The 18,426-nt window shown below is 44.9% G+C and overlaps 1 protein-coding gene across 1 annotated transcript in view; it reads right to left on the bottom strand.

The window, feature by feature from the left end:
- sergef (secretion regulating guanine nucleotide exchange factor) overlaps window positions 1-18,426 on the bottom strand; it is a 44,394-nt gene that overhangs the window by 7,806 nt on the left and 18,162 nt on the right. Inside the window, exons 8-9 of the mRNA XM_041849817.2 lie at window positions 13,826-13,992; window positions 7,683-7,719 (exon numbers count right to left, since the gene is read on the bottom strand). Coding sequence (XP_041705751.1) covers window positions 7,683-7,719; window positions 13,826-13,992 — 204 coding nt within the window. The remainder of the gene's footprint in view (window positions 1-7,682; window positions 7,720-13,825; window positions 13,993-18,426) is intronic.

Raw genomic sequence — 18,426 nt, 5'->3', positions numbered from 1 at the left:
TACTTCTCCTTAAAATCAGATTACTTCTCCAGTCAAGCCACTAAAATCTGATTACTTCTCCTTAAAATCTGATTACTTCTCCAGTCAAGCCACTAAAATCTGATTACTTCTCCATTCAATCCACTAAAATCTTATAACTTCTCCAGTCAATCCACTAAAATCTGTTTACTTCTCCTTAAGATCTGATTACTTCTCCAGTCAAGCCACTAAAATATGATTACTTCAACATTCAATCCACTAAAATCTGATTACTTCTCCTTAAGATCTGATTACTTCTCCAGTCAAGCCACTCAAATCTGATTACTTCTCCAGTCAAGCCACTACAAATCTGATTACTTCTCCAGTCAAGCCACTACAAATCTGATTACTACTCTATTCAATCCACTGATTACTTCCCATTCCATTTAGAGCACTATGAGTCACACAATGCATCCCAAATGGCACCCTATTCCCTATACTGCATCCCAAATGGCACCCTATTCCCTACATAGTGCACTATTTTTAACCTGGGCCCTTAGGGTGCTATAAAGAGGCCTCTCCTGGCCAGCCAACAGATTCTATGATTTCCATCAGTCGATACTATACCTATATGGATCTCCAATCAGTCCTCTCCTGGACCCTTCATCCTATATCTATATGGATATAAAGAGCTGTTGAGTAGGTGATTAGTGAGTACCAGTCAATTCACTGAGAAAGAGCTGTACATTAGGTCATTAGTGAGTACCAGTCAATTCACTGAGAAAGAGCTGTACAGTAGGTGATTAGTGAGTACCAGTCAATTCACTGAGAAAGAGCTGTACAGTAGGTGATTAGTGAGTACCAGTCAATTCACTGAGAAAGAGCTGCACAGTAGGTGATTAGTGAGTACCAGTCAATTCACTGAGAAAGAGCTGTACAGTAGGTGATTAGTGAGTACCAGTCAATTCACTGAGAAAGAGCTGCACAGTAGGTGATTAGTGAGTACCAGTCAATTCACTGAGAAAGAGCTGTACAGTAGGTGATTAGTGAGTACCAGTCAATTCACTGAGAAAGAGCTGTACAGTAGGTGATTAGTGAGTACCAGTCAATTCACTGAGAAAGAGCTGTACAGTAGGTGATTAGTGAGTACCAGTCAATTCACTGAGAAAGAGCTGTACATTAGGTCATTAGTGAGTACCAGTCAATTCACTGAGAAAGAGCTGTACAGTAGGTGATTAGTGAGTACCAGTCAATTCACTGAGAAAGAGCTGTACATTAGGTCATTAGTGAGTACCAGTCAATTCACTGAGAAAGAGCTGTACAGTAGGTGATTAGTGAGTACCAGTCAATTCACTGAGAAAGAGCTGCACAGTAGGTGATTAGTGAGTACCAGTCAATTCACTGAGAAAGAGCTGTACAGTAGGTGATTAGTGAGTACCAGTCAATTCACTGAGAAAGAGCTGTACAGTAGGTGATTAGTGAGTACCAGTCAATTCACTGAGAAAGAGCTGTACAGTAGGTGATTAGTGGGTATTCCATTCCACTTCCCTTTGGCACCCTATTTCATATATAGTGCATTACTTCTGACAAGGGCATATCCACAGATGTTTAGATGTATGCATGCTTGAACAAGCTGCAACAGTTGGCTGCCATCTCCCCACCAGCAACAGGCAATACTATTTTCCTCTCTGCTTGACCCCAAACCTGTTACTCAGGTGTGTAGGCGTATAGCTGGAAAAGGCAGCAACAGTTAGTTATCCATCTCCCCACTAATGCTTTTTCCTCTCCTCTGTTTCCTCCTTTCCTCTCCTCTCCTCTGCCTCTCATCTCCTCTGTTCCTCTCTCATCTCCTCTCTCCTCTCCTCTGCCTCTCCTCTCCTCTGTTCCTCTCTCATCTCCTCTGTTCCTCTCTCATCTCCTCGCTCCTCTCCTCTGTACCCTCCTCTCCTCTCCTTCGTCTCCTCCTTTCCTCTCCTCTCCTCTGTTCCTCTCTCATCTCCTCTGTACCCTCTGTTCCTCTCTCATCTCCTCGCTCCTCTCCTCTGTACCCTCCTCTCCTCCGTCTCCTCCTTTCCTCTCCTCTCCTCTGCCTCTCTTCCCTCTGTTCCTCTCTCCTCTCCTCTGTACCCTCCTCTCCTCTCCTCCGTCTCCTCCTTTCCTCTCCTCTCCTCTGTCATCTCCTCTGTTCCTCTCTCATCTCCTCTCTCCTCTGCCTCTCTTCCCTCTGTTCCTCTCTCCTCTCCTCTGTACCCTCCTCTCCTCTCCTCCGTCTCCTCCTTTCCTCTCCTCTCCTCTGTCATCTCCTCTGTTCCTCTCTCATCTCCTCTCTCCTCTGCCTCTCTTCCCTCTGTTCCTCTCTCCTCTCCTCTGCCTCTCTTCCCTCTGTTCCTCTCTCCTCTCCTCTCCTCCGTCTCCTCCTTTCCTCTTCTCTCCTCTGTTCCTCTCTCATCTCCTCTGTTCCTCTCTCATCTCCTCTCTCCTCTGCCTCTCTTCCCTCTGTTCCTCTCTCCTCTCCTCTGTACCCTCCTCTCCTCTCCTCCGTCTCCTCCTTTCCTCTCCTCTCCTCTGTTCCTCTGTCATCTCCTCTGTTCCTCTCTCATCTCCTCTCTCCTCTGCCTCTCTTCCCTCTGTTCCTCTCTCCTCTCCTCTGTCTCCTCCGTACCCTCCTCTCCTCTCCTACGTCTCCTCCTTTCCTCTGCCTCTCTTCCCTCTGTTCCTCTCTCATCTCCTCTGTTCCTCTCTCATCTCCTCTCTCTCCTCTCTTCCCTCTGTTCCTCTCTCATCTCTCTCCTCTGTTAATGACCTACTTCAGTAGCACCAGAAATAGCAGCAGTACTCAGGTCTCGGCTACCCATGCAGTCTTTCTGCTTCACTCTTCCAGCCATCCTGCCATTCTACCACCACCAAGCCCAGGACAAGACAGGAGTGTAGAGGGGGATGGTGGGGGAGGTGGAGAGAGAGACATGTCTCCCAAGCTAATAAAGTATTTGAATTCAGAGAGAGAGAGAGAGTGTGAGAGCGAGAGAAAGGGGGAATGAGGAGGAAACTGAGCTGCACTTCCTAACCTCCTGCCAAATGTATGACCATATTAGAGACACATATTTCCCTCAGATTACACAGACCCACAAAGTATTCAAAAACAAATCCAATTTTGATAAACTCCCACATCTATTGGGTGAAATACCACAGTGTGCCATCACAGCAGCAAGATTTGTGACCTGTTGCCACAAGAAAAGGGCAACCAGTGAAGAACAAACATAATTGTAAATACAACCCATATTTATGTTGATTTATTGTCACTTTTGTACTTTAACTATTTGCACATCATTACAACACTGTATATAGACATAATATGACATTTGAAATGTCTTTATTATTTTGGAACTTTTGTGAGTGTAATGTTTACTGTTCATTTGTTATTGTTTATTTCCGTTTTGTTAATTATCTTTTTCACTTGCCAATAAAGCATCCATCCGCCTCTCCTACCCATCTTTATCCATCCAACCACCCTTCATCCATCCACCTCTCCTACCCATCTTTATCTATCCAACCACCCTTCATCCATCCGCCTCTCCTACCCATCTTTATCCATCCAACCACCCTTCATCCATCCACCTCTCCTACCCATCTTTATCTATCCAACCACCCTTCATCCATCCGCCTCTCCTACCCATCTTTATCCATCCAACCACCCTTCATCCATCCACATCTCCTATCATCTTTCTCCATCCAACTACCCTTTATCCATCCACCTCTCCTACCCATCTTTATCCATCCAACCACCCTTCATCCATCCACCTCTCCTACCCATCTTTATCTATCCAACCACCCTTCATCCATCCGCCTCTCCTACCCATCTTTATCCATCCAACCACCCTTCATCCATCCACCTCTCCTATCATCTTTATCCATCCAACCACCCTTCATCCATCTGCCTCTCCTACCCATCTTTATCCATCCAACCACCCTTCATCCATCCACCTCTCCTATCATCTTTCTCCATCCAACTACCCTTCATCCATCCACCTCTCCTATCCATCTTTATCCATCCAACCACCCTTCATCCATCCACCTCTCCTACCCATCTTTATCTATCCAACCACCCTTCATCCATCCACCTCTCCTACCCATCTTTATCCATCCAACCACCCTTCATCCATCCATCCATCCATCCAAACTTGGGGGCCAAATTATTCCTGTTGGGGAACGATGCCTTATATCAACCTGTTAAACAAAACAGAATCCTTTTAGTCACCACCAGAAAGACCTATTGAATAACTAACTAGTTTATGTTGTGTAATGTTACCCTCTCTGCATATTTGACCATGATATTAATGTATTGAACACACAAATGATTAGACACACAACACTCTATTCTCATTTCAACCCAAGCAGACTAGTCTAGAACCGGATTACACACACAACACTCTATTCTCATTTCAACACAAGCAGACTAGTCTAGAACCGGATTACACACACAACACTATTCTCATTTCAACACAAGCAGACTAGTCTAGAACCGGATTAACTGTCCTGTGATTGTTCTAATGATTTACTTTTCTCATTCACCTGGAGCAGTTTGGTTAACACCTAGAGCAGTTTGGTTAACACCTAGAGCAGTTTGGTTAACACATAGAGCAGCTTGGTTAACACCTAGAGCAGCTTGGTTAACACCTAGAGCAGCTTGGTTAACACCTAGAGCAGCTTGGTTAACACCTGGAGCAGCTCGGTTAACACCTGGAGCAGCTTGGTTAACACCTGGAGCAGCTTGGTTAACACCTAGAGCAGCTTGGTTAACACCTGGAGCAGCTCGGTTAACACCTGGAGCAGCTTGGTTAACACCTGGAGCAGCTCGGTTAACACCTGGAGCAGCTTGGTTAACACCTGGAGCAGCTTGGTTAACACCTAGAGCAGCTTGGTTAACACCTGGAGCAGCTTGGTTAATTCACCTAGAGCAGCTTGGTTAACACCTAGAGCAGCTTGGTTAACACCTAGAGCAGCTTGGTTAACACCTGGAGCAGCTTGGTTAACACCTAGAGCAGCTTGGTTAACACCTGGAGCAGCTTGGTTAACACCTGGAGCAGCTTGGTTAACACCTAGAGCAGCTTGGTTAATTCACCTAGAGCAGCTTGGTTAATTAACTCTGTCAGTGATACTCAAATTCTGCTTATCAGACACTGTGTGTGTGTGTGTGTGTGTGTGTGTTTTTGCTTAACTATCCTTGTGGGTACCAGAAGTCCTCACAAGGATAGTAAAAGAAGGAACATTGTGGGGACATCTTGCCGGGCCTCATGAGGAAAATGCTATTTTAGGTTTCGGGTTACAATTAGGGTTAGGTTTAGTTTTAGGGTTAGGTATAGTTTTAGGGTTAGGTATAGTTTTAGGGTTAGGTTTAGTTTTAGGGTTAGGTATAGTTTTAGGGTTAGGTATAGTTTTAGGGTTAGGGGTTTGGAGTGAAGGATAGGTTTAGGGTTATGGTTAGGGTTATGGTTAGGTTAAGGGCTAAGGTTAGATTTAGGGTTAGGGAAAATAGGATTTTGGATGGGAATCAATTATTTGGTCCCTACAAGGATTTCAATACAAAACTGTGTGTGTGTGTGTGTGTGTACAGCATTAGATGGGAGGATCCTTAACTAATTGAAGTGAAGAGGAGAGGAAAACGCTAAAATATTCATTTCCCAGAATGCCACACATGCATCTGTTTATTCTGGTTGGTTCTCCAGACCAGTAAAAAAAAGAGCACAGTGGTAACCGTAGTAACTAAACATGAGCCAAAAATGGTGCATGTCATTTCAGTCACTTGCACTTAGTGTAGTGAAACAACATGCTTTTATAAAGGGGCACTCTGCAGTTCAAACAACAATAAAGTAGTTTGAAGGATTATAAATCGTGGGTTATTGCCTTCTAGGGTAGATGAGTATCAGTGACAGAGTTAAACACACACACACATTCATTTAGTCTGTGTGTGCGCTCGCATGTGCGTCCGTTCACACATTTAACTCTGTCACTGATACTCATCTACCCAAGATTATAATCCTTCAAACGCACAACAAGGCAATAACCCAAGATTATAATCCTTCAAACACACAACAAGGCAATAACCCAAGATTATAATCCTTCAAACACACAACAAGGCAATAACCCAAGATTATAATCCTTCAAACACACAACAAGGCAATAACCCAAGATTATATCCTTCAAACACACAACAAGGCAATAACCCAAGATTATAATCCTTCAAACACACAACAAGGCAATAACCCACGATTATAATCCCTAGAGAGCTACATACACATAGTAATAATCCAACCTTAAAGTCCTCAGAAGCATCAACACAAGGATTAACATTTAAACATTTCACCCTGACGATGTTAAAATGTAAAGCATTAGACGGATCTCTTTTACTAATTCTTTAAAGGTCTCGTCCAGTCAAACTCAAATATAATTCTATCCATCAGTTCTATTCCATATATCAGGTCGGGTGTTATTAGACTCAACAAAGTTTGAAAAATGAGTTTCATAGCTAAAGAAACCTAATTATTTTAACATTTTACCCTGACATAAACATAGTTTATATTCAGGGTTCTGATGGGGTACAACAGTTGAACTAAGCTCATGAGGCATTTATAAATTATACTCTTCAAGAATCAAAATGGGGTATATATCATTAATCTAAAAAAAAGAAATGGATGTAGCAATCGCAGATTACCTCTTTAAACTGTACAGCGTTAGATGGGAGGATCCTTAACTAATTGAAGTGAAGAGGAGAGGAAAATGCTAAAATATTCATTTCCCAGAATGCCACACATGCATCTGTTTATTCTGGTTGGTTCTCCAGACCAGTAAAAAAAGAGCACAGTGGTAACCATAGTAACTAAACATGAGTTATGCAGCAGAGCCAAAAATGGTGGCTCTCATTTCAGTCACTTGCACTTAGTGTAGTGAAACAACATGCTTTTATAAAGGGGCACTCTGCAGTTCAAACAACAATAAAGTAGTCACGTGTAAACAGCTGAGGGATGGGGCTAATCCTTGTGTTGATGCGTCTGAGGACTTTTAAGGTTTGATTTTTACTAAATGTAACTACTCTCAAATTCATGGACAGAGCTAGGACTGACCATCCATGATATCACAATTCTAGTTTTAATCATGTTTTGAGGCTATACAGTGTTTGTTTACAATTACAGTTTTTACAAACAACGAAGTAAAACAAGCTTCTATTTAGGGTTCTGATGGGGTACGACAGCTGAACTAAGCTAATGAGGCATTTATAATTTATATTCTTCAACAATCAATGGCTATATATCATTAATTTAAAAGTTAAAAAAAATGGATCTACTAATCACAGACGGCCCCTTTAATGTTGCTGGCCCATTTTCCAAACTCCCATGTCTGCTCCTCTCCCTTGGTAACTCTACAACATCATTTTGTGCTCCGTGGGTTGACTGAGTGTGTTTTCATTCAGCATTATATTTCTGAGGAGATGTATTGATTATGGAAAGTCCAATAATAGACTGATACAGTAGCATAACAACACACAGAAGCTGTGGTTTCAATGCAACACAGCTACATTCTTGTCTATCAATGTTGAGTACTGTGTCATGTATTTTATTTTTTTGTGTGGACCCCAGGAAGAGTAGCTACTGCATGAGCAACAGCTAATGAGGAGCCCAATAAACTAAACTGCACAATGTAGATATACTGTAATATAGAAAGATACTTACCTACAATGGCAACGTTATGTTCAGATCCACAAGCAATCTGTGGAGAGAAAAACAGACGTGATGAGCTCTCTGCATGATATATTCTGTTGATTGGTGATGAGATCTGAAGTCTGCATCATATGTTCTGTTCATTGGTGATGAGATCTGAAGTCTGCGTCATATCTATTGTTGATTGGAAGTCTCGAGGTTTTGCTCACCTGAACTAGAGTATCTCATGATAAGCTGTAGACCACACTATTTACCAAGAGAGTTTTCATCTATATTTTTCGTTGCTGTCTATTTACCACCACAAACCGATGCTGGCACTAAGACCGCACTCAATGAGCAGTATAAGGCCATAAGCAAACAGGAAAACGCTCATCCAGAGGCGGCGCTCCTAGTGGCCGGGGACTTTAATGCAGGGAAACTGAAATCTGTTTTAACTCATTTCTACCAGCATGTTAAATGTGCAACCAGAGGGAAAAAAACCCTAGACCACCTTTACTCCACACACAGAGACGTATACAAAGCTCTCCCTCGCCCTCCATTTGGCAAATCTGACCATAATTATATCCTCCTGATTCCTGCTTACAAGCAAAAACTAAAGCAGGAAGTACCATTGACTCGATCAATACAGAAGTGGTCAGATGACGCAGATGCTAAGATACAGGACTGTTTTGCTAGCACAGACTGGAATATGTTCCGGGATTCTTCCGATGGCATTGAGGAGTACGCCACATCAGTCACTGGCTTCATCAATAAGTGCATCGATGACGTCGTCCCCACAGTGACCGTACGTACCCCAACCAGAAGCCATGGATTACAGGCAACATCCGCACTGAGCTAAAGGGTAGAGCTGCCGCTTTCAAGGAGCAGGACTCTAACCCGGACGCTTAAAGAAATCCCGCTATGCCCTCCGACGAACCATCAAACAGGCATAGCGTCAATACAGGCCTAAGATCGAATCGTACTACACCGGCTCTGACGCTCGTCGGATGTGGCAGGGCTTGCAAACTATTACGGACTACAAAGAGAAGCACAGCCGCGAGTTGCCCAGTGACACGAACCTACCAGACCAGCTAAACTAATTCTATGTTCACTTCAAAGCAAGCAACACTGAAGCATGCATGAGAGCATCAGCTGTTCTGGACGACTGTGTGATCACGCTCTCCGTAGCCAATGTGAGTAAGACCTTTAAACAGGTCAACATTCACAAGGCCGCAGGGCCAGACGGATTACCAGGACGTGTACTCCGAACATGCGCTGACCAACTGGCAAGTGTCTTCACTGACATTTTCAACCTGTCCCTGACTGAGTCTGTAATACCAACATGTTTCAAGCAGACCACCATAGTCCCTGTGCCCAGGAACACTAAGGTAACCTGCCTAAATGACTACCGACCCATAGCACTCACGTCTGTAGCCATGAAGTGCTTTGAAAGGCTGGTCATGGCTCACATCAACACCATTATCCCAGAAACCCTAGACCCACTCCAATTTGCATATCGCCCCAACAGATCCACAGATGATGCAATCTCTATTGCACTCCACACTGTCCTTTTCCACCTGTACAAAAGGAACACCTACGTGAGAATGCTGTTCATTGACTACAGCTCAGCATTCAACACCATAGTGCCCTCAAAGCTCATCACTAAGCTAAGGATCCTGGGTCTAAACACCTCCCTCTGCAACTGGATCCTGGACTTCCTGACGGGCTGCCCCCAGGTGTATATAGCCTGTATATAGCCTCCCTACTGTTATTTCACATTGACTCTGTACCGGTACCCCCTGTATATAGCCTCCCTACTGTTATTTCACATTGACTCTGTACCGGTACCCCCTGTATATAGCCTCCCTACTGTTATTTCACATTGACTCTGTACCGGTACCCCCTGTATATAGCCTTATCTATTTTTTACTTAACACTTAATTTTCGTACAACTGCATTGTTGGTTAAGGGCTTGTAAGTAAACATTTCACTGTAAGGTCTACACCCGTTGTATTCGGCACATGTGACAAATACAATTTGATTTGATTTGATGATGAGATCTGAAGTCCGCATCATATCTACTGTCGACTGGTGATGAGATTACTAGTCTGGGAAGACAGTGACAATGTTATGGCTATAATTTCTACTTTCTACAGCTAACCTATTAAAATCAAATCAAATGTTATTGGTCACATACATATTTAGCAGATGTTATTGCGGGTGTAGCGAAATGCTTGTGTTCCTGGCTCCAACAGTGCAGTTGTATCTAACAATTCACAACAATACACACAAATCTAAAGTAAAATAATGGAATTAAGAAATATATACACTACCAGTCAAAAGTTTGGACACACCTACTCATTCAAGGGTTTTTCTGTATTTGTACTATTTTTTACATTGTAGAATAATAGTGAAGACATCAAAACTATGAAACAACACATATGGAATCATGTAGTAACCAAAAAAAAAGTGTTAAACAAAATCAAAATATATTTTATATTTGAGATTCTTCAAATAGCCACCCTTTGCCTTGATGACAGCTTTGCACAATCTTGATTTGTTTAACACTTTTTTTGGTTACTACATGATTCCATATGTGTTATTTCAATGTTTTTGATGTCTTCAATATTATTCTACAATGTAGAAAATAGTAAAAACAAAGAAAAACCCTTGATATAAATGAGTAGGTGTGTCCAAACTTTTGACTGGTAGTGTAAATATTAGGACGAGCAATGTCAGAGTGGCATTGACTAAAATACAGTAGAATAGAATACAGTCTATACATATGAGATGAGTAAAGCAGTACAGTGAGGGGAAAAAGTATTTGATCCCCTGCTGATTTTGTACGTTTTCCCACTGACAAAGACATGATCAGTCTATAATTTTAATGGGAGGTTTATTTGAACAGTGAGAGACAGAATAACAACAACAAAAAATCCAGAAAAACACATGTCAAAAATGTTATAAATTGATTTGCATCAAATCAAATACTTTTTTCCCTCACTGTATGTAAACATTATTAAAGTGGCCAGTGATTCCATATCTATGTATATAGGGCAGCAGCCTCTAAGGTGCAGGGTTGAGTAACCGGGTGGTAGCCGGCTAGTGATGGCTATTTAACAGTCTGATGGCCTTGAGATAGAAGCTGTTTTTCAGTCTCTTGGTCCCAGCTTTGATGCACCTGTACTGACCACGCCTTCTGGATGATAGCGGCCGTGGCTCAATTATCTTTTTGGCCTTCCTGTAACATCGGGTGTTGTAGGTGTCCTGGAGGGCAGGCAGTGTGCCCCCTGGTGATGCGTTGGGCAGACCGCACCCCCCTCTGGAGAGCCCTGCGGTTGCGGGCGGTGCAGTTGCCGTACCAGGCGGTGATACAGCCCGACAGGATGCTCTCAATTGTGCATCTGTAAAAGTTTGTGAGGGTCTTAGGGGCCAAGCCAAATGTCTTCAGCCTCCTGAGGATGAAGAGGCATTGTTGAGCCTTCTTCACCACACTGTCTGTGTGGGTGGACCATTTCAGATTGTCAGTGATGTGTACGCTGAGGAACTTGAAGCTTTCCACCTTCTTCACTGCGGTCCTGTCGATGTGGATAGGGGCATGCTCCCTCTGCTGTTTCCTGAAGTCCACGATCAGCTCCTTTGTTTTGTTGATGTTGAGGTCATTTTTATGGCACCACACTCCCAGAGCCCTCACCTCCTCCCTGTAGGCTGTCTCGTCATTGTTGGTAATCAAGCCTACTACTGTTGTGTCGTCTGCAAACTTGATGATTGAGTTGGAGGCGTGCGTGGCCACGCAGTCATGGGTGAACAGGGAGTACAGGAGGGGGCTGAGCACGCACCCTTGTGGGGCCCCAGTGTTGAGGATCAGCGAAGTGGAGGTGTTGTTTCCTACCTTCACCACCTGGGGGTGGCTGTCAGGAAGTCCAGGACCCAGTTGCACAGGGTGGGGTTCAGACCCAGGGCTCCGAGCTTAATGATGAGCTTGGAGGGTACTATGGTGTTGAAGGCTGGGCTATAGTTCATGAACAGCATTCTTACATAGGTATTCCTCTTGTCCAGATGGGATAGGGCAGTGTGCAGTGCGATGGCGATTGCATCGTCTGTGGATCTATTGGGGTGGTATGCAAATTGAAGTGGGTCTAGGGTGTCAGGTAAGGTAGAGGTGATATGCTCCTTAACTAGCCTCTCAAAGCACTTCATGATGACAGAAGTGAGTGCTACAGGGTGATAGTCATTTAGTTCAGTTACCTTTGCTTTCTTGGGTACAGGAACAATGGTGGGCATCTTGAAGCAAGTGGGGGCAGCAGACTGGGATAGGGAGAGATTGAATATGTCCATAAACACTCCAGCCAGCTGGTCTGCGCATGCTCTGAGGACGCGGCTAGGGATGCCGTCTGGGCCGGCAGCGTTGCGGCGGTTAACACGCTTAAACGTCTTACTCACGTCAGCCATGGAGAAGGAGAGCTCACAGTCCTATTCTACATGATCAACATACAAAGCAACAAACTACATTACATAGGCCGAATATATGCAGGGAGCACACATACATCCACCCTTCTTTTGACAAGGCACACAGCTTTTCTCTTTCTTAACATGTTAGCATGTAGCTGAGGCAAGATATTATTACATCAATAGGGAGATCCCAAATAGCACCCTATTCCTTATATAGAGACCTATGGACCCTGGTCTAAAGTAGTGCACTACATAGGGAATAGAGTGCCATTTGAGACGCTGACCCAGCATAATGGCAAGGTTCTCAGAGAGCCACTAAGACTGGAGGTTAAAAGGAGCATTGCCATGTTATTCCCATGCTATTCACTAATAATTGCTAGCCTGGAGGTCCCATGTGACAATGACCATGGGAGTTGGCAAGACAGCACAAAGGCTAGCCAGAGACCAGGCTACATAGAGGCCCGCTTGGAGAAGATGATGTTGGGCCTATAGCTAAATATGTGCCACGTTGTTATCTCTCTGGGGGGCTGATGGTGTTAGATAATATGTTGTTATCTCTCTGGGGGGCTGATGGTGTTAGATAATATGTTGTTATCTCTCTGGGGGGCTGATGGTGTTAGATAATGTTGTTATCTCTCTGGGGGCTGATGGTGTTAGATAATGTTGTTATCTCTCTGGGGGCTGATGGTGTTAGATAATATGTTGTTATCTCTCTGGGGGGCTGATGGTGTTAGATAATGTTGTTATCTCTCTGGGGGGCTGATGGTGTTAGATAATGTTGTTATCTCTCTGGGGGGCTGATGGTGTTAGATAATATGTTGTTATCTCTCTGGGGGGCTGATGGTGTTAGATAATATGTTGTTATCTCTCTAGGGGGGCTGATGGTGTTAGATAATATGTTGTTATCTCTCTGGGAGGCTGATGGTGTTAGATAATATGGTGTTATCTCTCTAGGGGGGCTGATGGTGTTAGATAATATGTTGTTATCTCTCTGGGGGCTGATGGTGTTAGATAATATGGTGTTATCTCTCTAGGGGGGCTGATGGTGTTAGATAATATGTTGTTATCTCTCTGGGGGGGCTGATGGTGCTGATAAAGGGAGAGGCACCCTGGTTGTGTCCCAATAATATCTTATTTCTTCCCTTTACTGATTCCAAAGGTAATGACTGGTATAAGATACTCCCAGTAGCCCATGCTTCCACCAACCCATTGCTTTTAGATTTGAAGGAAGTAGTGAACAAGTGCACACTTCAGGAGAAAGGAGGGATTGGGACGCAACCACTGATTGCACACACAGACATAATAGGGTGCATCCAAAATGGCACCCTATTCCCCTTACAGTGCAGGTAATAACCAACGCACTCATACAGTAGCCTTGTATCAAGGATAGAACTCTGTAACAAAGAACCTTGAGTTTGAGTGATTGTGATTTAGTTAGTTTCTACTGCCCTCTACTGGACTGGGGCTGAACTTCTCTTCAACAGTCTCTCTCCACCAATAAGGATGAATGACAAGAGGATTGTGGAATCGAGGGCTTTTTCGACATTGCAGGCGACTGACAACTGACTGATCTACAAAATCACCTCGCTTCATACAAAACTACTCATTATTATTCACCCCACAATGCATCACAGATTTCGAACACGGTAATTGTTTGGTTAATTTGTGCAACAGCGCGACTGCTTAGTGGATGGTCAGGAACGCGGCCATTATCTCAAACACACCTGTCTGGCTCCACAGAGGACCTTGACTTCCGCAGGGACACGTGCCCATTGGCTGGCAGCTCCCGTCGACGCACCACCTGATCGCTGATCTGCACTCTGATTGGTTGATTCTGTCCTTCCCAGCTGTCCGTAATTGCTTCTGCCCCAGGTGAAGACCCGCCCACTCTCTGGAAGAAACAAGTGGCACTCCATTTAGTCAGGATCATTATAAGATGGTAACAAGACATTATAAGATGGTAGCAAGACATTATAAGATGGTAACAAGACATTATAAGATGGTAACAAGACATTAAGATGGTACTAAGACATAAGATGGTACTAAGACATTACAAGATGGTAATAAGATATTAACCCTTGTGTGGTGTTCGGGTTTGTGGGACCCATTTTCAATGTTTACTAAAAGAAAAACGATGCAATGAATACTTTTTTCAACCTGAGACTCATTGGCCTTGGCTCATTTTCTGTGAAGAACATGTAAAATAACACATTTTAATTGAGGGCACACTGTGCACCCCCCTACACATTTATATTACATATGTGGTGTTCAGGTCCATCGTACCCGAGGGTAATAAAAGGTGGTGTTCAGGTCCATCGTACCCGAGGGTAATAAAAGGTGGTGTTCGGGTCCATCGTACCCGAGGGTAATAAAAGGTGGTGTTCAGGTCCATCGTACCCGAGGGTAATAAAAGGTGGTGTTCGGGTCCATCGTACCCGAGGGTAATAAAAGGTGGTGTTCGGGTCCATCGTACCCGAGGGTAATAAAAGGTGGTGTTCGGGTCCATCGTACCAGAGGGTAATAAAAGGGTGGAAAAGTGTGTAGGTAAAAACAAGTAAAAATGAAACAAAAAGGTTTGCTCTTTGCCTTCCTCCTCCCTGCTGTTTCAACATAGCACCAAGAACCTGTCTGTCTGTCTCCCTGCCTGTCTGCCTGTCTCCCTGCCTGTCTGCCTGTCTCAATGCCTGTCTGCCTGCCTGTCTGTCTGTCTCCCTGCCTGCCTCCCTGTATGCCTGCCTGTCTGTCTGCCTGTCTCCCTGCCTGTCTCCCTGCCTGTCTGTCTCCCTGCCTGTCTGTCTCCCTGTCTGTCTGCCTGTCTTCCTGCCTGTCTCCCTGTCTGTCTCCCTGCCTGCCTGCCTGTCTCCCTGCCTGCCTGCCTGGCTCCCTGCCTGCCTGTCTGTCTCCCTGCCTGTCTGTCTCCCTGCCTGTCTCCCTGCCTGTCTGTCTCCCTGCCTGTCTGTCTCCCTGCGGTCTGTGTATATTTGTAAACAACAGCTGGTGCACAAAATCAAATACTAAGGAAGTCTCGAGGTTTTGCTCGCCTGAGGTAGAGTATCTTATGATAAGCTGTAGACCACACTATTTACCAAGAGAGTTTTCATCTATATTTTTCATAGCTGTCTATTTACCACCACAAACCAATGCTGGCATTAAGATTGCTCTGAATGAGTTGTACAAGGCCATTAATCAACAGGAAAACGCTCATCCAGATGCAGCGCTCCTAGTGGCCGGGGACTTTAATGCAGGGGAAACTTAAATCCGTTCTACCTAATTTCTACCAGCATGTTAAATGTGCAACCAGAGGGAAAAAAACTCTAGACCACCTTTACTCCACACACAGAGACGCATACAAAGCTCTCCCTCGCCCTCCATTTGGCAAATCTGACCATAACTCTATCCTCCTGATTCCTGCTTATAAGCAAAAACTGAAGCAGGAAGCACCAGTGATTCGGTTAATAAAAAAGTGGTCAGATGACGCAGATGCTAAGCTACAGGACTGTTTTGCTAGCACAGACTGGAACATGTTCCGGGATTCTTCAGACAGCATTGAGGAGTACACCACATCAGTCACTGGCTTCATCAATAAGTGCATCGATGATGTCGTCCCCCACAGTGACCGTACGTACATACCCCAACCAGAAGCCATGGATTACAGGAAACATCCGCACTGAGCTAAAGGGTAGAGCTGCCGCTTTCAAGGAACGGGACTCTAACCCGGACGCTTATAAGAAATCCCGCTATGACCTCCGACGAACCATCAAACAGGCAAAGAGTCAATACAGGTCTAAGATTGAATCATACTACACTGGCTCTGACGCTCGTCGGATGTGGCAGGGCTTGAAAACTATTACAGACTACAAAGGGAAGCACAGCCGCGAGCTGCCCAGTGACACAAGCCTACCAGACGAGCTAAACCACTTCTATGCTCGCTTCGAGGCAAGCAACACTGAAGCATGCATGAGAGCACCAGCTGTTCCGGATGACTATGTGATCACGCTCTCCGTAGCCGATGTGAGTAAGACTTTTAAGCAGGTCAACATTCACAAGGCCGCAGGACCAGACGGATTACCAGGACGTGTACTCCGAGCATGTGCTGACCAACTGGCAAGTGTCTTCACTGACATTTTCAACATGTCCCTGACTGAGTCTGTAATACCAACATGTTTCAAGCAGACCACCATAGTCCCCGTGCCCAAGAACTCTAAGATAACCTGCCTAAATGACTACCGACCCGTAGCACTGACGTCTGTAGCCATGAAGTGCTTTGAAAGACTGGTCATGGCTCACATCAACAGCATAATCCCAGAAACCCTAGACCCACTCCAATTTGCATACCGCCCCAACAGATCCACAGATGATGCAATCTCTATCGCACTCCACACTGCCCTTTCCCACCTGGACAAGAGGAACACCTACGTGAGAATGCTATTCATTGACTACAGCTCAGCATTCAACACCATAGTGCCCTCTAAGCTCATCACTAAGCTAAGGATCCTGGGACTAAACACCTCCCTCTGCAACTGGATCCTGGACTTCCTGACGGGCCGCCCCCAGGTGGTAAGGGTAGGTAACAACACATCTGCCACACTGATCCTCAACACGGGGGCCCCTCAGGGTGCGTGCTCAGTCCCCCTCCTGTACTCTCTGTTCACCCATGACTGCATGGCCAGGCACGACTCCAACACCATCATTAAGTTTGCCGACGACACAACAGTGGTAGGCCTGATCACCGACAACGATGAGACAGCCTATAGGGAGGAGGTCAGAGATCTGGCCGTGTGGTGCCAGGACAACAACCTCTCCCTCAACGTGACCAAGACAAAGGAGATGATTGTGGACTACAGGAAAAAAAAAGAGGACTGAGCACGCCCCCATTCTCATCGACGGGGCTGTAGTGGAACAGGTTGAGAGCTTCAAGTTCCTTGGTGTCCACATCACCAACGAACTATCATGGTCCAAACACACCAAGACAGTCGTGAAGAGGGCACGACAAAGCCTATTCCCCCTCAGGAGACTAAAAAGATTTGGCATGGGTCCTCAGATCCTCAAAAAATTCTACAGCTGCACCATCGAGAGCATCCTGACTGGTTGCATCACCGCCTGGTATGGCAACTGCTTGGCCTCCGACCGCAAGGTACTACAGAGGGTAGTGCGTACGGCCCAGTACATCACTGGGGCCAAGCTTCCTGCCATCCATGACCTCTATACCAGGCGGTGTCAGAGGAAGGCCCTCAAAATTGTCAAAGACTCCAGCCACCCTAGTCATAGACTGTTCTCTCTGCTACCGCACGGCAAGCGGTACCGGAGTGCCAAGTCTAGGTCCAAAAGACTTCTCAACAGCTTCTACCCCCAAGCCATAAGACTCCTGAACAGCTAATCATGGCTACCCGGACTATTTGCACTGCCCCCCACCCCATCCTTTTTACGCTGCTGCTACTCTGTTAAGTATTTATGCATAGTCACTTTAACTCTACCCACATGTACATATTACCTCAACTACCTCAACTAGCCGGTGCCCCCGCACATTGACTCTGCAACGGTACCCCCTGTATATATAGCCTCCCTACTGTCACTTTATTTTACTGTATATATAGCCTCCCTACTGTCACTTTATTTTACTTCTGCTCTTTTTCTCTCAACACTTTTTTTGTTGTTGTTTTATTCTTACTTTTTTTGTTTAAAATAAATGCACTGTTGGTTAAGGGCTGTAAGTAAGCATTTCACTGTAATGTCTGCACCTGTTGTATTCGGCACATGTGACCAATAAAATTTGATTTGATTTTTGATTTGATTTGTCTGTCTGCCTGTCTCCCTGCCTGTCTCCCTGTCTGTCTCCCTGCCTGCCTGCCTGCCTGTCTCCCTGCCTGCCTGCCTGCCTGGCTCCCTGCCTGTCTGTCTGTCTCCCTGCCTGTCTGTCTGTCTCCCTGCCTGTCTCCCTGCCTGTCTGTCTGTCTCCCTGCCTGTCTGTCTCCCTGCCTGTCTGTCTCCCTGCCTGTCTCCCTGCCTGTCTCCTGCTTTTCTCGCACTCTTTACCCTTTGTAGTGTGTGAAACCTCATAATGTCTTGCGGGAACCTGCACAATGTTATTATAATACATTATTTCAATACATTATTTTGATACATTGTAAAAAAAATATATATGTATGTATTTTCCCACACTCTACCCCAGCCAGGTGCAAATTGGGGGAGGGACACAACAAATAAATAGCTTTGCAGGTGTGGCTCTTTACCACAATCAATCAGTATGGAAAAAATAATCTCTGCTCAGAGGGCCTTAGAATATTTTTTTGCAGAGAGAGAAGTTAGTGTGGAAGGAGTGTCTTCC

Source organism: Coregonus clupeaformis, chromosome 26, assembly GCF_020615455.1.
Source record: "Coregonus clupeaformis isolate EN_2021a chromosome 26, ASM2061545v1, whole genome shotgun sequence".
Lineage (NCBI taxonomy): Eukaryota > Metazoa > Chordata > Actinopteri > Salmoniformes > Salmonidae > Coregonus > Coregonus clupeaformis.
This window is presented reverse-complemented; position numbering and strand designations above follow the sequence as displayed.